General features: G+C 40.2%; 1 protein-coding gene across 1 annotated transcript in view; it reads right to left on the bottom strand.

Moving 5' to 3' along the window:
• The window catches only part of NALCN (sodium leak channel, non-selective), a 284,614-nt gene that overhangs the window by 245,873 nt on the left and 14,857 nt on the right, over positions 1 to 23,884 (bottom strand). The window contains exons 4-6 of the mRNA XM_010831483.1: positions 22,662 to 22,801; positions 22,449 to 22,577; positions 15,549 to 15,703 (exon numbers count right to left, since the gene is read on the bottom strand). Of these exons, the coding sequence (XP_010829785.1) occupies positions 15,549 to 15,703; positions 22,449 to 22,577; positions 22,662 to 22,801 (424 nt within the window). The remainder of the gene's footprint in view (positions 1 to 15,548; positions 15,704 to 22,448; positions 22,578 to 22,661; positions 22,802 to 23,884) is intronic.

Genomic DNA, 23,884 nt, shown 5'->3' with positions numbered 1-23,884 from the left:
CCCAAAAGCTGCAACTACAGATTCCACAGGCCTGCTGCAACTAAGACCTGGTACTGCCAAATAAATAAGACAAAATAAATAAATATTAAAGAAAAAAGCACAGAGAGGTAAGTAAATGTCCTATGTCACCCACTAAGGAGATGCAGACTCCAACTTGAAACAGAGTCCTTCCCTTATCTGGACTTGAACGCTCATAGAATCCTCAAAAAATGCATAAGAAGTGGAAGCATTGCACCAAGAAAAAAAAAACAAAAGGTATCACACTTAATCTGCATCACTATATGCTTTATTTAACAAAAGCTACAGTAAAAATATAACTCTTAAGACCGCATTTTCTATGATCAGATCTTATCCCCTGTCCCCCTATTCTTCTCCCTGGCAACCATATTTTTGTTTCAACAGTGGCAGCCAACATTTATAGGCATTTATAACTTATTTTAGTATATTTAAGTTCATTTAGTATATTTATCTGAGTATCTTTAGTATGCTTTAGCATCTTTAGTACATTTTGCTCTTATGATTCCTGCATCCCAAGCCCTAAGGGTTTTGGAGCTAAGGGGTTGGGGAGAAAAAGGGAGTGAGCAGGAAGGGAGGATTTGTCTCCAAGTCCAGGGCCCACTAAGTGGGGATGCATTTTCCTTCCCACAGTACAGCGTGGCTCAGGCTAGCGACAAGTCTTCAAGGGCCAGAGAGCTTTCTCCTGGAGGAGGATACCTTAGCCCCACCTGCCTGGCACCGTTTTAATAAGCAGGGCTCCTGCTATTAAATCTTGCAGCCCCAGGAGAGGTGAGAGTCAGCCCTTTCCTGGCCCATTGGTCTTGAGGGAAGAGCAGTGTTAGGGCTTTCCTAGGTACATGGTTCTTTTCTGCACCAACTGATTAGCTGGTGGAATTAACTGAATTGCAGAGAGAGTCAAGGGAATGATGCTCCATGGCTGCCATCGCCAGCAGGGAACATCTCCTTGACTGTTGACACAAGGCTCCTCTCACGGTCTGTTCATTTCTGCTTTACAGGGATATGTAGTTTCACGTGGAAGTAACTTCATTTCAATGAACCTGTACTTAAAGGCTAGAGCCATATTTGCATCATATTTCCATTTTCAATCACAAAGTTTCCATGGAATGTTGGTTGAAAAAGGCAATGTGTCTAATACAAAATTGTGAATGTGATCGACCCGTCTTCAAAGGCTATGATGAGCTTACAGAGAGTTAGACAGGGCATCACAGGAAGAGGAAGCTTTGCTTTCGCTGGAGGCGCTTAGGGTCTCATGAGCTAGCTAATTGGGAAGACAAGAGTCACACACACACACACACACACACCCTAGTAAGAAACAGTTCAAAGTAAGCACTGATTTCATGCACAAACCTTTGTGTCACAGTTCAGACAGAAGGGAGAGGAATGCTGCTGGGGCAGCAGAGAAGTTACTGGAAAGGAGGGCAGGAGGGTGACTCTTAGACTGACAGGACCCTAGGAAGGAGGCATTCCAAGGAGAGTGGAATGAAGAATTCAAAGAAAAGAGAATGAACTGCTGGTGTTCAGAAGAGTACAGGATACAATATGGCCTATGCTATTTTTTTTTTTAACTTTTGCAACTATGCATATCAGAAAGGAATACCTTATAATTTTAAAAACTTACTCTTGCACAATAAAGGCAGAACTATTATGTTAAAACTGTGCATACCCTTTGACCCAGAAATTGTTTCAGGAATCTGTTTTAAGAATACTAACATATGCACAAAACATGTGTGTGTGTTTGTGCATAACTGTGTGTGTATTCAACACAGACTTACTGTAGTGAAACACTGAAAATCACTTAGATGTCTACTGGTAGGAAAATGGTTGAAAGCATTTTATTAAATATCATGAAACATGAAGATGAAAGAGGAAAAAAGACAGGAAAGAGAGGAAGGAAGGGAATTACATATAGAAGAATTTATTGCTTTTGTTAAATCTCATGCTTTTTTCAGCATTATTTTTATAATCTACAAATACTTAAAATGTATCTATAAACATGCCAATTTCTTGGAAACCACTAGATATTTCCGATGGGTACTGTTTTGTATTAGTATGTATAATATGAACAAAATCATCATTTCAATGCTCCCAGAAATTCACTTTCAAAATTCCTTCTTTCATTGTCCAATGAAAAATAACGTAAGCAGCAGCCTTTCCTAATACATTAAACAAGAACTTATCTGAACACCTATCTTCTAGATACTAGAAGATGTATCTATATATCTTCCAAAAAAATTATTGGAGTATATTTACTTCACAATGCTATGCCAGTTTCTGCTGTACATCAAAGTGAATCACCTAGACATATACATATATCCCCTCTTTTTTGGATTTCCTTCCCATTTAGGTCACCATGGAGCACTGAGTAGGTTCCCTGCGCTGCACAGTAGGTTCTCATTAGTTATCTATTCTGTACATAGAGTCAATAGTGTATATTACTACATTTCAATCAAATCTCCCAATTCATCCATTTCCCCACTCAGTGTCTGTATGTTTGTTCTCCATGTCTGTCTCTCTATTTTTTCCTTTGTAAATAGGTTCCTCTGTACCAATCATGGCTGCAATTCTATCTTTGAACCCCCTTTCTTACTAATATTCTGAATAGTACCTGCATATCTAATTTGAGCTTAAATGAGCCTGTAACCCTATCAGCATCTAATGATACCCTAAGACCTTGTTCCCTTAGAAAACATCAAGCACACAATGTACAACCTCAGGACGTTTTTGTAACCTGAGGGCACTTACCATGCCTGAACCCAGGGATAGCCCTGGTATCTGACCAAAGACTCTCAGAACTATTCCTCTATTGAAGCTTCTTGACTTTATCCTCTATTTAACAAAAATATGTCAAGTTTTCCTTATCCCATAATAAAGGAATACCTTCAGGGAGCAAGTACAGAACTATCACAGATCAAAGTAAACATTTTCGGTTGAATTCCATCACCCTAATTTTCTCTTCTACATGTGTTTTCATAAAAACCAATAAGTAATTCCAGTAGTACCACTAAACATAAAGATTAATGCAGGGCAAACAACCCTTTGGTGCTTTTTCACAAACTATTATAAATCTCAATTGCATATTTTATAGATTAATCTTTACTGTGTCTTTTCTGCAGCTGTGATAAAAATGCACATTCTGTAATAAATCATAGTTATAGATACATTATAATTTCTATTTTCTATTCATTTGTAAAGTTTTCATCTAATATCACATAGGGCCACATGAAATGTGGTTTAACAACATTTAAATCTGATGAATCAATTTTTAGCAGCAGCATTAAAAAAGTTCAATTTACATTCTATTATGATCTGAATAAAAGTAATCTCCCTTCACTACATTTTATGACCCTATTTAACATCAGATGTAATAAGAGACAAATTATAAAAATAAGAGCTGGCCAGTAGAGAAAAACATAGGAAGGAATTTTAAAGTAAAGCAAATTCTGAATTAAAACTGGAATACTGGACTGTGTAGGTGGGTTCAATTCACTGTCAATCCTCTTGCAGCACAATATGGCGTAGTTCCAGGCACAGACCCCTACCAGGGATGAAAATAACCACTGATGTTGTTTCTCATCAATTCTGAATAAAATTGATTTATGACTCACATTAAGAGCTAAGTCTGTATCTCATAGCCAATGCTACCCAAAGTCAAATGAGGAAGAAAATGCCACAAAAGTTAGTAACAGCTAAAATATATCTCCCCTTGGAGAAAATCACCAATCCCAATTTTCAATGAATGGCCGTAATAGCTTTCTTCAGAAGTGACTTAGGGGCATCTGTATGAGAATCTGGTAGGCTGCAGTTCACTCTCATTGCTTCATTTTCTTGAAAGGCTCAATTAATTTATCATTGCCAGAAAAAAAATTTACAAAGATTATAAATCATTACTTTAATTCTTTACTCGAATCCAAGACTCACATTTGACTTCTGTGATGCTAGTGATCTGTGGTTTTTCTACCTAATATTTTAAGGAGGGCTTTTTTATTTGAGGAAAATCTTTACAGCTTTATTTTTTTTTATGAAGAGGATGAATAAATTAAACATTCTTTATGTCATATCTCTAATAAAGAAATTAACTAATACGCATTTTCAAAATCAAGTTAAATAAAACTGTTGGTTAATTTGTGGTATTTAGAAAACAAACTTATGAAACGTACAGCGTGGGGAATATAGTCCATGTGCTAAGTTGCTCGGTCGTGTCGACTCTTTGCGACCCCATGGTCTGTAGCCCACCAGCTCCTCTGTCCATGGGATTCTCTAGGCAGGAATATTGGAGTGGGTTGCCATGCCCTCCTCTAGAGGATCTTCCCAGCCCTGGGATTGAACTTAGGTCTCCCACATCGCAGGCAGATTCTTTACCATCTGAGCCACCAGGGAAGCCCAATAGTCAATAACTATGTGATATCTTTGTATGGTGACAAACCATACCCCCTGGTAACCATAAGCTCTCTAGGTCTGTAAGTCTATTTCTGTTTTGTAAGTTCATTTGTAGCATTTTTTTTTTTTAGATTCCTCATAGGATATTTGCCTTTCTCTTCTGACTCACTTCACTTGGTACATAATCTCTAGGCATATTCTTCTTTTGCTTAGATTTGTACACACAGTGAACACAGATCAGGAACCAAGTCCCTTACAAGAGGCTGGATTCAAAGGCAGAGACCAGCCCCGAGAGGCCCTCAGTTTGCAGTGGACATTATCCTTCTTCAGAGTCACCCCTCTGTCCTCAAGACTTCAGGATGAGAGAAGGCAGGATGTCTGGTGGATTATTACGGTGTAGGACACACCTCCTTTTCCATCACCATGAGACTCTACAATGGACCAGCTGTCCTGACAAGCCACAGGGAACCCCGGTCACTCGTGGCCAACCTCAGAGATAAGGCAGCCGGAAAACACAGGCTTTGACCTTGGCTCACGGGGCACCAGGGCCTGGCTCCCAACTGTGGCCTGTGTGTGACTCTGGAGAAATCAATTCTTTCTCATATCATTCTTGTCACTTATCAATTGGAGATAATGACAGCCTATGGGTTTATTTTGAGAATGAAAAACACAACGGATGGAAAAACCTTTCACCCCATGCCAGATACATAATAAGCAATCAATAAATGGTAGCAGTAGTTGTCAAAGGTAATGACAGTAATTATAATAATGAAGACCGTCTGGTGGACAATTAGACGCCATAAGAACATGGAGTTTGTTATTTCCTGGCTTTATCTTTGTATACAAAGAGTAAGAAAAATAGTCCACTATATATACAGTCCATGTAGCATTAAAAGCATGTATAATTTAAATGCCTTTTCTATTAGCTATTTTCCAAATGCCTTGTTTATAGGTTGACCTCACTTATGGGCTTCCTTTATAAATTGTTAGAATCATGGTTTCATTCATTCTGAATTTTTAAAAATTGAACTTTTCTCTTTTGTTCTCATGAGTCTAAGATGAATAACCAAAAAATGCCTGAGAGCTACTTATTTCCTAAGTGACGTCCTAGGGTGAATTTTTATCATTAAGTGACATTCATTGTTCCATCAAAGGAAAGGTGTTTTGTTTTGTTTTTTACCTGGCTTGCACAATGAACTGAGAGTTAAACACCACCGGCTGAATAGCTTTGTATTCATCTCCTGTACCCACTTTCTTACTTTCTTTTGAACGATCATGACAAGTAAATTGCCGGTTTCATGGCTTTGGCTGTGATTTCCTTCCCACATGCTATGGATCTGTTGTTGGTTTTTGCTCTAACTGGTTTACTGCATCTATAAATGGAGATGTCCTCTCCACCAGCACCTTACTGAAGGTAAATGATGCTAAGCTCCTACCACAAAATTAAAAATACAACTAAGCTTTACAAGATACTTTTTGAGTTTCCTTCTGAATGAAACACTGGTCTCTGAAGTGTAGAAAGGTCTAGGGGAGACTAAGTTATAAGGCGAGTCTGTGAATCATGACAAGGGAGCTGGCCTTGCCCGGCGTGGAATTCTCTGGAACTCTTACGCTCTGGCTCTGAGGCTCTGTCTCAGCACCTGGAAACTGTGTCAGTGAACCACAGGGCTGCCTCCTCTCTTTCCAACTCAAAACTCCTCTAATTTCACGTTCAGTGCTATTATGGAAAATTGCACTGTCTCGGGTTGTATGCCCTGCATGTTGATGAGAGTGAGGAAGGGCGAAGTTGAAAGGCGGGTAAGTACTCAGCAAATGGAAGTAGACACATTTTCTAAATAGACTAAATGGATGTGACCGATCCATTTCACCTCTATAGTGTGGGGGTGTTTGGGTGTGTTCTGTTCCCAGACTTCTACACTGTGTGCCTACACCCACTTCTGCACACACTGACTTCAATCATGGAATCTGAGCGTCTGCTAAATAGATTTTGTGATCTTCAAACAAGTCCTTTCAATAACGTCTGCTCCTAGACTGTGGGGGCACTGGATGTCTCAGATGCAGAGGCTAACGTCTTAGACAGGATGTGTGTTGGAGTCCTTAAGAATGAGCCGCAGGAAAGGTCCCTTGAACCAATGATGCAGCAGTCTGTAAATGAAGAGCAGGATGGAGGAGCAGCTAGCGTGTCAGCCACCATCGACGTGGTGATTTAGGGGAGGAGAGATAACAAGCGTCTGTGTGTGGGAGGTGGGGCCGGAAGCAGCGTGGCCGTGGCTTCTGCTCAGGGCCCTTACCCCAGTGGGGACTCTGCTTAGTGCTGTGGAAGGCGCACCTGCTGAAAGGCTGCTGAAGACACAGGTGGCTGGAATCCGGGGCCACAAGTTCAAATGCATAGGTTAAATAAAACTCTATGTGTGAGGCTTACTGAAACTGAAAAGTCAATGGCACAGGTGAAAGAAAATTCTAAAGAGACAGTTAAGCCCAAGTGAGGACACTTTTGAGAGTGGTAAGAGAGGGAAAATTGATTAATGAAGACTAAGCACCACCAGGCTTCCCTCATAGCTCAGTCGGTAAAGACTCTGCCTGCAATGCAGGAGACCCAGGTTCGATTCTTGAGTTGGGAAGATCCCCTGGAAAAGGGATAGGCTACCCACTCCAGTGTTCTTGCCTGGAAAATCCCATGGACAGAGGAGCCTGGTGAGCTACATTCTGTGCAGTCGCAAGAGTTGGACACGACTTAGCGACTAAACCACCGCCACCAGGCACCACCAGAATGTAAACTGGCGCAGCCGCTATGGAGAACAGCACGGAGGCTCCTCAAAAACTAAAAACAGAGTTGCCATATGACCCAGCAATCCTACTCCTGGACATATATTCAGAGAAAACCCTAATTTGAAAAGATACGGGCACCCTAATGTTCACTGCAGCGTTATTTACAATAGCCAAGACATGGAAGCAACCTAACTGTCCATCAACAGATGAACAGACAAAGAAGATGTGGTGTGTATATACATACAAACACAATGGAATATTACTTGGCCATAAAAAAGAATGAAGTAACGCTATTTGCAGCAGACGGATGGGCCTAGAGATTATCATACTAAGTGAAGTGAGGCAGAGAGAGACAAATACTGTATGGTCTCACTTATGTGGACTCTAAACTATGACACAAATGAGCCTATCTACAAAACAGAAACAGACTCACAGATATAGAGAACAGACTCGCAGTTGTCAAGGGGGAGGGGGCGTGGGGGAGGGATGGACTGGGAGTTTGGGGTTAGCAGATGCCAACTATTATACACAGAATGGATAAACAACAAGGTCCCACTGTAGAGCACAGAGACCTCTATTCAGTGTCCTGGGCTAAACCATAATGGAAGAGAATTTTGAAAAGAGTGTGTGTGTGTGTGTGTGTATATATATGCACATATGACTGAGTCATTTTGCTGTACAACATAGATTAGCACAACATTGCAAATCAACTATACTCCAACAAAGTAAATTAAAATAAAAAGACTACTCCCTACCAAAAATTGGCCCTCTGCACACCGATTAGAAATGAAGTGAAATTTGAGATATTAGTTAATAGGGGCATAATACAAGGTTAAGGAGACCTTGTCCATGTACACGCTACTTCCCTCTTTTGTTGTAAAATCCTGAACAAGCTGAGGGGAAAACTGGTGCAGAGAAAAGGGAATAACATCAGATACCGAGGTGCTAATCTGAAAGCATCGACATCTCACCCTTCTTTGTTAAACTGGTTACTTATTCTTAAGTAACAGTGATACATTCTTATTTTGCCACCATACCTCTAATTTCTAGCTCTTCATGTGTCTTCATGGTGCCAGATACTATCCTAAGTGTAGCTTGCTACCCACTTCTCACAACAACCCTATAAGTCATGTCAATCACTCACCCATTTCACGGATGAGGAAATGGAAGCAAGAGAGGTTGATTTCTGTCCAGAGGTCACCATACTACTATATACAACATCCACAACCCAAACCCCAAAGCCACTGAGTTCTGAATTTTTTTCTAAAGTCATTTTAACTTCGCAGTGCATTTTCAAGGCGAGTATCCACCTGCCTCCATTACTGGATTCACATATTGTAATAAAATGATACTTGCTTTTCACTGCTATGTATAAATATCCACACCATCGCCCCACCGCCCCCACCAGTCTTGTCCTCTCTTCTACACAATCACAGTTGGCAACATTTACACCACAGTCTGTAAATGCTGCAGTTGTATTGACGCCGCTCTTATAAAATAGATACTAGAGACCTGGTCCATGAGCAGTTGTTCTTGATTGGCTCAATGACTTCAAGAAGACTTCATCAAAGATGAAGTCTTTGAGTTCTTGCCTCTTCAAAAATAATCACTAAGAGTTTGACACATTATTTCCCTAAGAACTCTGTAAGCATTGTGACATTATATTCGAGAGCTGAACAGTGACATGAAGTTTCAGGATCCTCTCAAGGTCCCCCTTAGAGCTGACTTGATCTTTTTTTTTTTTCCTGGATACCCAAAGGATGCTTTCTTTAGCATCTTCACCAAGACAGGTCTCAGCACCAATTGTTCTATGTCAATTTACTGAATCAAACTGTACCCTTTTAATGTATACATCTGTCTTTTTCTGCAATTCTTTTGAGATACATATATACATCTTGTGTATTTTTTTTTTCAGTTTAAAATGCACTGAGAGGTACATTTTTATGGAAATGGTCCTGATTCGTTTTGATTATCTCTCATCTTTGACCGTGACTTTGAGAGCACTAGGCATTTGTCTTGTTTCATGCAGAGAAGTGTGAGGGAATGCTGTGGGGTAGAAATGAAGATCTGCACAGGTTGGTGGGTATGTGAGTATCAGTCTTGCTTCAGTCCAGTGGTTCATACTCTGCATGCGGACTTGAATCACCTGGAGAACTTTTTAGATTAATCTGTGCCTTCAATCACTGTAGGGTTTTGATTGAATTGGCCTCAGGATGATGCTTGGGAATCAAGTTTTAAAAGGCCTTCTGGTCATCCTGGGCTTTCCTGGTGGCTCAGTGGTAAAGAATCCACCAGCAATGAAGGAGACATGGGTTTGATCCCTGGGTCAGAAAGATCCCCTGCAGGAGGTCATGGCAACCCACTCCAGTATTCCTGCCTGGAGAATCCCACAGACAGAAGAGCTTGACAGGCTACAGTCCATGGGGTTGCAAAAGAGTTGGACACGACTAAGGACACAACAACAACGGTAGAGCCGGATTTGCAAATCTGGAGTCTTTCCCTTGTTCTATTCAATGCGGATCAGCCATGTCAGGGAACTCACAACTGACTGTCTGTCCTCTCTCTCTCCCCCAGAGTTCTGCAGAACAAGGACCTCTTGATGTCACATGGAATACCAGAAAATTCCTACTGTCAGCCACACACTGATGTCCTGACCCAAAGACAGGACTCTTCTGCTCCTCTGGGAATTTTATTTTGTTTTATTCTATTGCTATTTTCTATAATTTAATTTTTATTGTTGAATTTTTAAACTGAATGTACAGTGAACGGTGGTTGTTTAGACCATCCATAACCTGCTGGCTCTGAGATTCTCAGTATCCAGAGTCCTTCCAGGAAGTTTCCTGTTGGACCCTGGTCCTCTCAGGTTGGGATTCACAGTTCCAGGTTTTTCTGAGTCCTTAAATATGGAAATTGCATTTCTGTTTCTCAGGCTCCTTAATGCTTGGATGATTTTAGAGACAAAAAGGTGTCTTTACTCTGCAGTCTTACAGTCTTACAGTAGGGGCTCTTTGTAATTTTTTTCTACTTAATGACTCTGGCTTTGAATATATTTTAAAAATTGAGTTTTTCAACATCAGCATTAAATTTTCATAAGACATAATGCTACTTACAAATAAAATTTTATACATGATTGAAATACAGTGTATTGCATGATAATTTGGATTAGTAAGAAAAGGAAACATGTTCCTTTTAAATTAATCATGATTACTTACCTATAGAGTAAACTGGCCAAATTGAAATGCACAATTAGGCACCTAATTGCATTTTAAATTTGGCTGCATGCAGAAAGAGATGATCGCATGTGCCTAATAAAATTAATTTCCTCATTTTTGGATGAAACATTATCTTTTTGTTTCCATAAGAACTTGCCAAATAATCTAAAATACTAGTTTGTGTATCTACATAGGTACATCCTATCAGGAAGTAGTTATCAATTTCAATCTAAACTATAGTGACCATGTTAAAAATTTTTTATCATAGTTCAAAGTCAATATTTCATTATCTAACCATTAGTTTTACAATAACGCAGAATTCAATCATCATTTGAGAAAAAGAAGCAAAGAGACCAAATTAAGCTTGTATAGAAACGGAAGTCATGAGAAAGAACAAACACTGCCAACAAAAGCAGATGCAATCAGGGAAGAGAACAAGAAAACAACTTAATTCTCTATTATGGTTCCATATCCTAACACAAATATGATGGATCACCAGTGAATTCAAGAGAACACATACTTTGTTCAGTCCCTTGGTAAATATTCATAAAGGGTTCCCTATGAGGCAGACATTGGTCTAGGCCCTGGAGGCATGAAGATGAAAAGACATGCTTCCTGTTTTCCAGCAACTTAAATCCTTGGGAGATAAATGTGCAAATAAACAGTTGAGCTACAGTAAGACTCCTGCCTCAGTGGGGCCCTATCCAGCGGATGTTGGCAATTTGATCTCTGGTTCCTCTGCCTTTTCTAAAACCAGCTTGAACATCAGGAAGTTCACAGTTCACATATTGCTGAGCCTGGCTTGGAGAATTTTGAACATTACTTTACTAGACTGTGAGATGAGTGCAATTGTGTGGTAGTTCGAGCATTCTTTGCATTGCCTTTCTTTGGGATTGGAATGAAAACTGACCTTTTCCAGTCCTGTGGCCACTGCTGAGTTTTCCAAATTAGCTGGCATATTGAGTGCAGCACTTTCACAGCATCATCTTTTAGGATCTGAAATAGCTCAACTGGAATTCTATCACCTCCACTAGCTTTCTTCATAGTGATGCTTTCTAAGTAAGACCCACTTGACTTCACATTCCAGGATGCCTGGCTCTAGGTGAGTGATCACACCACATTGATTATCTGGGTCGTGAAGATCTTTTTTGTACAGTTCTTCTGTGTATTCTTGCCACCTCTTCTTAATATCTTCTGCTTCTGTTAGGTCCATACAATTTCTGTCCTTTATCCAGCCCATCTTTGCATGAAATGTTCCTTGGTATCTCTAATTTTCTTGAAGAGATCTTTAGTGTTTCCCATTCTGTTGTTTTCCCCTATTTTATAAAAGGCAGAGGAACCAGAGATCAAATTGCCAACATCTGCTGGATCATCGAAAAAGCAAGAGTTCCAGAAAAACTGCTTTATTGACTATTGACTATTGCTATTTCTGCTTTATTGACTATGAAAAAGCCTTTGTGTGGATCACAATAAACTGTGGGAAATTCATAAAGATATGGGAATACCAGACCATCTGACCTGTCTCTTGAGAAACCTGTATGCAGGTCAGGAAGCAACAGTTAGAACTGGACATGGAACAACAGACTTGTTCCAAATAGGTAAAGGAGTATGTCAAGGCTGTATATTGTCACCCTGCTTATTTAACTTATATGCAGAGTACATCATGAGAAATGCTGGGCTGGAAGAAGCACAAGCTGGAATCAAGGTTGCCGGGAGAAATATCAATAACCTCAGATATGCAGATTACACCACCCTTATGGCAGAAAGTGAAGAGGAACTAAAAAGCCTCTTGATGAAAGTGAAGGTGGAGAGTGAAAAAGTTGGCATAAAGCTCAACATTCAGAAAATGAAGATCATGGCATCTGGTCCCATCACTTCGTGGGAAATAGATGGGGAAACAGTAGAAACAGTGTCAGACTTATTTTTTGGGCTCCAAAATCACTGCAGATGGTGATTGCAGCCATGAAATTAAAAGATGCTTACTCCTTGGAAGGAAAGTTATGACCAACCTAGATAGCATATTCAAAAGCAGAGACATTACTTTGGCAACAAAGGTCTGTCTAGTCAAGGCTATGGTTTTTCCAGTGGTCATGTATGGATGTGAGAGTTGGACTGTGAAGAAAGCTGAGCACCGAAGAATTGATGCTTTTGAACTGTGGTGTTGGAGAAGACTCTTGAGAGTCCCTTGGACAGCAAGGAGATCCAACCAGTCCATCCTAAGGGAGACCAGTCCTGGGTGTTCATTGGAAGGAATGATGCTAAAGCTGAAATTCCAATACTTTGGCGACCTCATGCGAAGAGTTGACTCATTGGAAAAGACCCTAATGCTGGGAAGGATTAGGGGCAGGAGAAGAAGGTGACGACAGAGGATGAGATGGCTGGATGGCATCACCGACTCCATGGACATGAGTTTGAGTGAACTCCGGGAGTTGGTGATGGACAGGGAGGCCTGGCATACTACGATTCATGCGGTCGCAAAGAGTCGGACACAACTGAGCTACTAAACTGAACTGAACTGATTACCCCCAAGGGTGATTCCTTCCTAGAAATGAACTTCTTAAGCCCACACACTTTAGAAGTAGACTTTCTGGCTCAAAGAGGTATTGTTCCTCTATATTAGTTGAAGCCCTGTAAGTAACAGTGAAGAAAGATGGATCTAGTTGAATATAATGCAGCAATTGGAGTGTAAACACAACTGCTGCATTTAAAATGATCAGGGTGAGATTTGATTTAGCAACATAATTTTAAAGGCTTGGAGGTTTCCACTGCCTCCTTGGGTTCCACTGCCCTTCAAGGGCAGCCTAACCTTGAATGCTGGCTGCTCTCCACTCCAGACATGGGCAAACTCAGCCCCTAAAAGAAAGAGCAACAGGATCTAACCAGTCATGCATTCCAGTCCTGCCCCAGTTGTTAGGACTTCTGGAGCTTGCTCAGAGCAGCTTACTAAATCTGTATATCTCATCTCCCAAACCACACCTGTGGTTTCCCACTCATGCCTGAAAGTCACTGGCATAATCCATAAAAGTGTTTGCACTTCTGAGACAGGGGAAAGGATGTAAGATCAGTTCCAAAACCAGATAAGAGAGGACAGAAAATTAGAATGTTTCACATCTATTGCTTTCTAAATTTTTGTGAATTAGAAAACTGTATCATTGGCCAAATGAAGAGTATCCATCTAACCATTATGCTGGAAATTTACTATGCAGCTGTACTAAAATATAAGAATAAAAATTTATGTGCTGTTTGCAAAATTCACCCTTTAGAAATATCAACTATTTGGTTTTTTCAGCCCAAGTTCAAGTATTACATTCTCTCCAAAGGCTGAAGCCTTGTGGGTTTAATTCATATGTCTGGAAGGTATGCCTCAATCAATGCAAGAGCTTCACATGTCCTTTCTGAAATTCAAACAGTTATCCCAGAGTTCATTATGCCATCCTGCATAACACTATGTAGGAGCTGTGATGACTGAAGCCATAGGGTAGGAATTGGATTCATCAGGCACTGTTCCTGATGGGTGAAGGTGGACAGGCTGTGTTTGAAGCAGTTACCCTCCAGGGTGGACAGAGATGCTGTTCTCTTTTGGGGCGATGCAATCCCCATTGTACAGCTGGTCCATTGGGAAATGAAACCACACCACAGGACAGATTAAAAATACCTAGATTTGGCTTCCAAAAGAGTGCAACCACCACCCTGTTACACACCAAAAGATTTTCCTCTTATGTCCTGGGTAAAAGTGTCCAGAAAGTTTTTAAGTGTACCTGGGCCTTGAAACTTTAAAATAAAAGTAATTCATTTTCAAATGACTCCAACAGTTGTGCCATGGACTGAATGTCTGAGTCTACTCAGCCCCTGCCATTCATATACTGAAGCCCTAATTTCCAATGTGATGGTATTAGGAGGTGGGGACTCCAGAGGGTGATGTGGTTTAGACCAGGTCATGAGGGGTGGGGTTCCCATGATGGGATTAGTGCCCTTCTAAGAAGAGAGCAGAGGACTTTCTCTCCCTCTCTCTCCCCCCATCTCTTTTTCTGCCCCCACTCAATCCCTCACATAAGGACACAGAGAGAAGCCTGCAAGCCAAGGAGAGGGGCCTCATCAAAGCTGACCATGCTGCACCCTGCCCCAGACTTACAGCCTTCACACTGGGGAGAAGTACATTTCTGTCGTCTATGCCACCCAGTCTATGATATTTTGCTGTGGTTGCCTAAACCGACTAGGACAAATTTTCAGAGCATAACATATGTGTTTAGAATTCCATGGTTTTTTGTTTCAATAATGAAATATGCACAACATGCATGGAATTGTAACAAATGCAATGATACCAACTGAATGCCAGATGCCAAGTCTACGTGTGATGGCACATTTCAGGACTTAACAGGACAAGCCACGAATAAATGTACACATTTGAGCACATTGTATTCGCATACAAGCATTCCTCATATTTCTATTACATAGCTGATGCACATTCACTAAGTACTTCATTAGCTGTCTTCTGTTCCCAGAATTACTTTTCAGCTGTCACATACCTATCAATGTCTGCTGCTGCTAAGTCGCTTCAGACGTGTCTGACTCTGTGCGACCCCATAGATGGCAGCCCACCAGGCTCCCCCATCCCTGGGATTCTCCAGGCAAGAGTACTGGAGTGGGTTGCCATTGCCTTCTCCAATGCATGAAAGTGAAAAGTGAAAGTGAAGTCGTTCAGTCATGTCTGACCCTCAGCGACCCCATGGACTGCAGCCTTCCAGGCCTCCATCCATGGGAATTTCCAGGCAAGAGTACTGGAGTGGGGTGCCATTGCCTTCTCCCATCAATGTCTAGTATTCCAATTATTTAAGACTTACCTTGCCTACTAGTTAAATGTGGACGGGAACCAAGTCCTGTTGATTCAAGGGGTTCTTTGAGCCAAGAACCCTGAACCGTGATCAACAAATATTTTTAAATCCTATAATTAATAATTGAAGAGATATTTAACTCTATATAGATATTGTTGCATATCTATATGGAAACAGGCTGTATGTTATAGACTGGAGGGTAGAATATATTAAATTTTGCAATTGTGTTTCTTAAATCCTATACAGTCTGAACATAAACTATTAATTATGTAACTACTGTCTCCATTTCATAAACATTGTAAAACAGAAACAGAAAAGGTGTTTTATCAGTAAGACAGACCTATCTCGTTAAAGCCACTGTAGCCCAGCTCTTGCCTGCTAAGTCCCAGATCTTCCAGGTCCATGCATTTAAATCCTGGGGGGCACTGGTAGCCTTCTTCCAGTTCTGGGGAGCAGTGTGTATCTGGGATGGCTAAACTGTTCCAGGTTACATTTCTGCAAACAACACAAAAAAGGATTTGACATTTTCAACAAGTGTGTTGATTACAATGCATAATGTAATCACTCTTCATTAATACTTGCTGTCTGTGGACACGGATTTAAGATGCCTGATTCATGAATGGTATTCATCACATTAAGGCCATATTGAACATTCTCAAATGACATGAGATTCATCCACACAGAAGCTCTTTATGTTATTCTTAAACTTTTTATTTTATAGTGGAAGTAGAGCCAATTAACAATGTTGTAATGGTTTCAGGTGGACAGCAAAGGGGTTCAGTCACGCATATACATGTGTCCATTCTCCCCCAAACTCCCCTCCCATCCAGGCTGCCACACGACATTAAACAGTTTCCTGTGCTATCTAGTAGGACATTGTTGGTTATCCATTTAAAATATGTTGATAGAAGTGTGCACATACCCATCCCAAACTCCATAACTATCCATTCCCTGCATCCTTCTCTGGTAACCACAAGTTCTCTAAGTCCACAAAAAGCTCTTTATAAGAGCATTATTGCCATGATGGTTTTTGTCATAAAAGACCAAGACCCAGAAAAGTAAAGGAAGGAATTTTCCTGCAGATTTGCAAGGCATGTAGACTTGTCTGGGGATTCTGTGTTATTCACAAATCCTTCTCCTACTGTGGCCACAAATGTTACTTCTCTGCTTCTAAGCAACAGCTAATGATGACAGTCATTTTCCATATGGTACAAAAGTACTGTATGTGAGCCTCAGAAATGACACGCAGCCTTCTGCGTCGTCAGATGTGCAGTTTAGACAGAAAACCAGATAAGCAAGGCGAGACTGAAGGAACTAAAGGTATCACCCTGGAAGGAGAGAGGTTATGCGGTGATTTAGCTCTGGAAATAATATGAGGTTATTTTAGATGACTGGTGATATAACTCCTTTTCATCTTTTTGGAGGATAAACTGGAATTTAAGTTGATGTGAAGGATTTAGATATGCAATACTTTTCTTGGTAGTGAATACAGATAACCACTGGGATGGTGAATATGGAATCCCATTGTGGGCTGGCCTTAAAATGGGCCCCAAGTAGCTGCTATCTGAGACAAGTGACAGGGCTCATATAGAGGGCCCAAGTTTAGCCTAGAGAATTCACAAGTCTTATAAACCCTTGATTTTAGTATAGTCATTTCCCACTACATCAATGTTTCTAAATGGGGACCAGCCTGAGGACCGTCTCAGTCTCCTCTGCTTATGGCCACATTGAGACAGATGTGTTGGGTCACATTTCTTTTCTTAAATATCTTCTTAAATTCATTTTGCTGCTTCCTGCCCCTTATATAACATGTTTTCTCTAAAGTCTGATGCATAACTACATGATCCTTTAGCTGCTTGAGGCCACTAGGCACACGCACGACCATATACACAAATTCCTATAAACACATACACAATTTTACTCACACACACATACCACACACACACCATGCCTGGTGCAGTTGTGTCTCAGTCAGAACAAAACTCTATGCTTATTCCTTCAGGATTCTGCTCTTCATTAGTGGCAACCGAGAGAATTTACACATCTCAGGGAATGTTTAAATAACTGCCACATTTTAAGCTGGTCCTTTGGACACCCACAAGCAAACCCCAAGGAAAAGGCTCTAACTGTGGAAATCACCACTTGGTAGTGTCAGAAAGATATGACTTTAAGCACACATGTCGGTTAATTCCCTTTCTTTCAAATTCTTGCATAGATGGGTGCTAAGTCGCTTCAGTCACTTCATTCATGTCCAACTCTTGTGATCCCATGGACTGTAGCCCGTCAGGTTCCTCTGTCCATGGGATTCTCCAGGAAAGAATACTGGAGTGGGTAGCCATGCCTTCCTTCAGGAGATCTCCCCAACCCAGGGATAGAACCCGCATCTCTTACATCTCCTGTATTGGCAGCAGATGTAAGATTTGTTCTAAAAAAGCAGTTACATAAGCAAAATATCTGCAATATAATAGGTGCTCCATAACCATTGCTATTAATTTAGTTAGAAATCTATTGTACATATATCATCAGAGTACTTTTATTTCTTAAACATTACAAAGAAAATATTTCCAATATCCCAACTTGTTCTTATACCTCCCGCTTGGCAGATACCTCAGCATGAATCCTGTAAGTTAAACAGAGTAGTCTTTCCTCATCTTTTCAAAAAATGTTTAAATATAAGTCAAGAAGACTTCACAGTCCTTTGCATGAATCTGAGGCACTTATGATATTACATATTGTACAAAATTCTCTCTTTGTAAAGTCCATGGAAATTAAAAATTAATATTCTTAAGTTTCACCATGTTTCTATCTTTAATTCTCCTGACCTTTCCATTTTTAAAAAATCTCATTGTTTTGTAAACCGAGTTGATAAAACAACCGTTCACTTATTTTCTAAGTACTCTAAAAGGAATACTTAAATTTTATTTGGGCTAGTATAGAAAACTACACCCAAATCCAATTTTATATCATCTCTGGTCTTACTGATATTTTATAAAATACCACCAAGTCCTAAAAGCTGCCACTGGATGGAAAGTGAAAGTGAAGTCACTCAGTCGTGTCCAACTCTTTTTGACCCCATGGACTGTAGCCTGCCAGGCTCCTCTGCCCATGGGATTCTCCAGGCAAGAATACTGGAGTGGGTTGCCATTTCCTTCTCCAGGGGATCTTCCCAACCCAGGGACCGAACCTGGGTCTCCCACATTGTGGGCAGATGCTTTACCATCTGAGCCACCAGGGAAGACCTAAAGTATCCAATAGAATGGATGTGTTTGAGTCACTCAGTTGTGTTCAACTCTTTGTGACCCCATGGGCTGTAGCCCTGTCAGGCTCCTCTGCCCATGGAATTCTCCAGGCAAAAATACTGGATTGGGCTGCCATTCCCTTCTCCAGGGGCATCTTCCTGACCCAAGGATCAAACCCAGGTTTCCTGCATTGAAGACAGATTCTTTACAGTCTGAGCCACCAGGAAAGCCCACTGGATGGGGGAACCATGAAATGAACTGTCCATAACTGAGATTCTCCTTAAGTCCCAAAGGAAGTAATCCATAATTACTCTGCAGCAGCAGGGAAGAACCAGAACAGTCCAGGGTGCCCGTGATGTGTGGTCCCCCAGCTTCTGGTCTCAAAGTGGATGGTTCAGTCATTACAAACGTTAACCTGAGCTCCTGGTTGAATCTTGCTCTCTGCACAGTAAACTTTTATATGCTTAACATTTACATTTCCTTACCTTTTCTAAGTATCTCATTCTTGGGGATGAGATGTCATTATTTGATACCAAGCCATGAATACATTTCTCTCCTTTCTCAGGAATGATAATAAGGTGTCAGGAAAATCTTCATCTGTTCTATTTCACCTAGCAGCTCCTTCTTACATGTTCCTCTTTTAGCTTCAGGGGGATTTCTGCCATCACATTTGGCAGTTTGCAATACCTGTTTCTGCCACAGGCCACTGGTCTTCTCAACTCTCTTTAGGATAGGAACTGTCTTGCTTAGTCAAATCCCATTATTTGTTCCATAACTGCCTTAGGTCACCATTTATTACTGGAGAAGAAGCTAAAGCTTTACTAGTAATGCTATAAATGAAGCGGTACTCAAAGGCTCCAGCACCAGGGACCAGTTTCGTGGAAGATAATTTTCCCATGGACCGGGGGGTGGGGGGCATAGTTTGGGGATGATTCAAGTGCATTACCTTTATCGTGTCCACTTTATTTCTATTATTACTGCATCAGCTCTGCGTCAGATCATCAGGCATTAGATCCAGGAGGTTGAGGACCCCTGCTATAAAGGACACAGCTGAGATGCTCATCTATCTGCTTTACAAGAAACTGGGTCCATTCAAAAGCAAAACTTTAGGTGCTGACTGAGTTCCTGCTTTATTTGCCCTGTCTGCTTCACAGATTAACATAATCAATTCCAGAGGTCAGCCTTGAAACCCAGGACATACAGGTCTCTGAACAGACATATCTCTGCCTGAAAGCTGTCCTGTTATTTGGCTACCATGTGTGCAAATCAATTAAGCAGAGATTGGAACAATTGTTAAAAGACAACGCCGAAGAGAAATGAGGTCGTGACAGCACCTGGCAACCGTGATCTCTGGAAGCAGAGCATCATACCGTACAGCTTAGTGTCTGTGACTCAGAGATGTTTATGAGAAATTCCTAGTTAAGAGGCAACGAAAGGACACAAAAAGTTGGAAAATTCTTTTCAATTGGGATTTGTATGCGTTTCATTCTGACTCTGGATATGGTTTGAGTCTCTAAAAATAAAGCAAATTAAATGTCTCGGCTGGAAATGGTAAAACGGTATCGACAAACTTCCTTCTTGAGAGTGAGACTTTTAAAACTCAATTAATACTGAGCTGAAAATACAAAAGAAAAAAATGGCATAAATGGCTGGTCCTTGAAATAAGTCCTCCAACTTCTGGAAGCTGTTTTTATGAGTAACACTGCTCATAAAACCGTGTGGCCAGTTACGTATCTTCTTCTCAAACAGTAAATGAAGAATCATGGAAAGAGAAGGCAAAATGCGTGGGTGTGCGCACTATGCGACTGCACAGATTTGATAATACAAATCCCAGAAAGAGAAAAATGCAGACATCTCCCCATCACTGTTATGTCTCGAGTAGCTGAAAAGTCTGCCAACACATATGAGATTTTTCACAGTACACTCTTTTTTTTTTTTTTTTTTAAGGATAATGTAATGAGCTGGAGCTAAGAGTCAGCATATGAGAGGTCTTTTAATTTTTTTTTTTTTTTCAGACATTCGTCTCTGAGTCCTGAGTACAGTGTGGAGCTGGCTGAGAGGACTTACTGAATGATTCAGGGGTCGTGAGTTCAGATAATACTCTCACCCATCTTCCCTATTTGTAGTCTATTCTCTGCATCAAAGTTAAGTTTGCAGTATGATGCCTAATCTCCTAGTTGGGTGAACACGTTTGAGAAGCCTTGCCTTTCAACTTGAACAAAAATGGGACCTTTAAACCAGGCTCCTGAATTTTCTGCTGTTAGCACACAGCTGCTTCCTCACCCAGAAGCTTTCCTTCCCCTCACTTCTCCTCTATTGTCTCCTGCCCACACGATACCTTTTTCTACCTTCATATTCATTCATGGAACAATCTAGACACATTCTGCAGCCCACATGCACTTAAAAAGAAGCCTACCTACAGGTTTCCCTCTGTGCATCTCTTCGCTCACCCACACGAGTCAACCGTTCCTCACCACTTCCTTCAACTTTCCTATCCTGGGTTTGTACTAATTCCTTGCTTTTCTCCACTTTTAATGTGGCTTTTCTATTTTTTTAACCATTTCTCTTTTGTTGCTTTAATTTAGCAGCTTGCTTTTCTTCCTCTGTCCTTTTCTTCATTTCTGCTTCTTTGACAATCTGACATAATGTTTTTATCCATCTAAATATATCATTAACCGTGACTTCAGTAGAGCGACTGAGCACACACACACACCTGGGCTTGTAAGAAAGAAAACAGAGATTCCAAAATGGCAACATGTAAGAGGAAAGCAAAAACTAGAACAAGAGAAACACAAGAGTTGATTAAACGATGGTATCAACGAGGACTAAGGACTCAGGAGCCAAGAGCTTGGGTTTCCATGCCTATAAGAAGTAGAAAACAGAGTCCTGAGCCCCTGTGAGGCTGGGGTCGGGAAAGGTGACCTCAGGCATACAGACACATTAGTATTTAAAAGGGTCCAGAGTGTGATACTAATGAGGGGATCATTAGATAGGTCAATCAAGCACAAAAGAGACCATAGCTACAGATCCAAATATAGACAGAAACTAGTAAATGAGAAAGGCAGGAATAAATACTATGAGTAATGACACACAGTAAGTAGTGTGGGGATAAGAAACTATATGAAGAAAATCAGATTTCTACTTCATGCTGTAACATTTCTAAATAGTTGCAGTAACAACAACAATAACAAATATTTGCCATACAATAAACTGCACATGTTAAAAAGAACAGCCTGAGAAATCGTGACGTTCTTCACAGAACCACAATCAACATAATGAACATATTGACCAATCTCCAGGGTTTTCTAGGGCCCTTTCATCATCTCTCATTCCTGCCTCAGCCCTTATGCCCAGGCAAGCAATGATTTCCTTTCATTATCATAGATAAATCTGCATTTTCTAGAATTTTACACACATGAAATCAGAGAATATGTACTTTTTCATCTAGGTTCTTCACTCAACATAATTATCTTGAGATTCACCCAAGATATTGTGAATATCAACATCTCATACTTTTTATTGCCAAACAGTAGTTACTATAAGTGGGCTTCCCTAGTGGCTCAGTCAGTAAAGAATCTGCCTGCAATGTAGGAGACCTGTGTTTGATCCCTGGATCAGGAAGATCCCCTGGGAAAGGGAATGACTACCATTTCAATACTCTTGCCTGAAGAATTCTATGGACAGAGGAGCCTTGTGGGGTACAGTCCATGGGGTTGCAAAGAGTTGGATATGACTGAGCAACTAACACTTTCACAGTCATCCTATAGATATACTTGTTAATCCATTTACCTGTTGATGGAGGCCTGGAGTATTACCAAACTGGGCTTTTACAAATAAAGTCTTTGTATGTATGTGTGTGTATTAGTCGCTCAGTTGTAACACAGACCTTGGAGAGCACACAAATACTTTTAAAACAATTGAGACACAGGTTTTTCACATGAAAACTGCAGAAACATCCTTGTAAATCACCAGGTTAAAATACAGTTAGTAGATAAACTTACCCTGGTTTCGTGTCATTTACTACACAGTGATAGGTAAATGTCCCAAACATCTGAACTCCTAAAATGCCATAAAGAAGCAGAAAGAAAAGGAGGAAAATGGAAACACTCCATATTTGTTCTCCTGATCGCCTAGGAGGAAAAAATAAAGTAGGTAAAGCTTACCAAAATATGTCATAAACATTTTCCCTTAATTTATGTAAAAGCAGTGCTTACTTTAAAATATTTGTAATTCTGGTCCTTGGTAGCTCAAATCGGAAATAAATCCGGAATGCCCGGATCATAATTAGTGGCCGTGGGATCCGCAACATGCCCCAAGGAGACATCTGATCAACTATGTCAGCGATTTCAAACACCTGCAAATTCAGAGGTGAACAGATAACTCAGACTTTTGCTCAGCATTGCGTGTAGTCAGGACATATACAAACAGCATTACATAGCAAAGCACATGCCAAAAACAGCGTCATAGGGCATCATAGCACGGCTTGTAGTGAAGATTCACACAGACAGCATCACACGGTGTCATACATGAACCCCATTAACATCCCCCCAAAAAACTTTCTTTGGAGTATATTTTGAAGCTATAGCTCTCTTAAGAGAAACAAATACATGAATGAATCAAAGTGTCATTAATCTTGTTCATTTCCTGAATGATTGATCAAGGCACAGTTTTTATTACAAAAATAGAGTAAGTATGCCAAGTTTTCCTCACTACTAACAGTCTTTGGTGGAAATTTCCAAGTATCTAGAACATAGATTAATGGAGAAAGAGTTAATAAAAATATTATGAAAAAGAATTCCATTTACCAGCAGAGGCAAGAGGATAATTAGAAAATGTTTGTCAATCATACAATAGTCACTAAATGGAAAAGAACACATTTAATATGCAGGATGAAATTAATTGTTAGAGACGTGAGCTTTATAAAAATAAGAACAGCTTATCAATATGAACCATGATGAGTTTCTGGGCTGGATGATGAATTTATTTTATTCTGAATTTTTTAAATGAAGAATATAATAAGTTCAGTTGAATTAAATACAAAATCAAGCCTGAATGAGTGCCTGGGAACGAATTATACTGTTTTTAATAAAATCTCTCCTTCAGGCCTTTTAAATATATGTTCCCTATTTCTCAAAGTAAGGAATTTTCCATTTGCAATACACTATTTATGCTAACCAATATATATCCCAATGTATTTATATTATTTTAGCTATTTTTGGTGAGAATTTAGTCATTTAAAAGACTGGACTTTTGATTATTAAATACAATTTTTTATTCTACAAATACAGAAACCTCACTCCATGTTCTTTCCCTTTATTTCAATGAATATATTTCTAATGTCTGTTTAATGAGAAATAATCTTGTATGTACTGATTTTTATTTCTGATTGAAAAATAATTCAAACATCTGACTGATGATGATTAAAATGTCAGGCTTT

Source organism: Bison bison, unplaced genomic scaffold (assembly GCF_000754665.1).
Source record: "Bison bison bison isolate TAMUID 2011002044 unplaced genomic scaffold, Bison_UMD1.0 scf7180017864527, whole genome shotgun sequence".
Lineage (NCBI taxonomy): Eukaryota > Metazoa > Chordata > Mammalia > Artiodactyla > Bovidae > Bison > Bison bison.
This window is presented reverse-complemented; position numbering and strand designations above follow the sequence as displayed.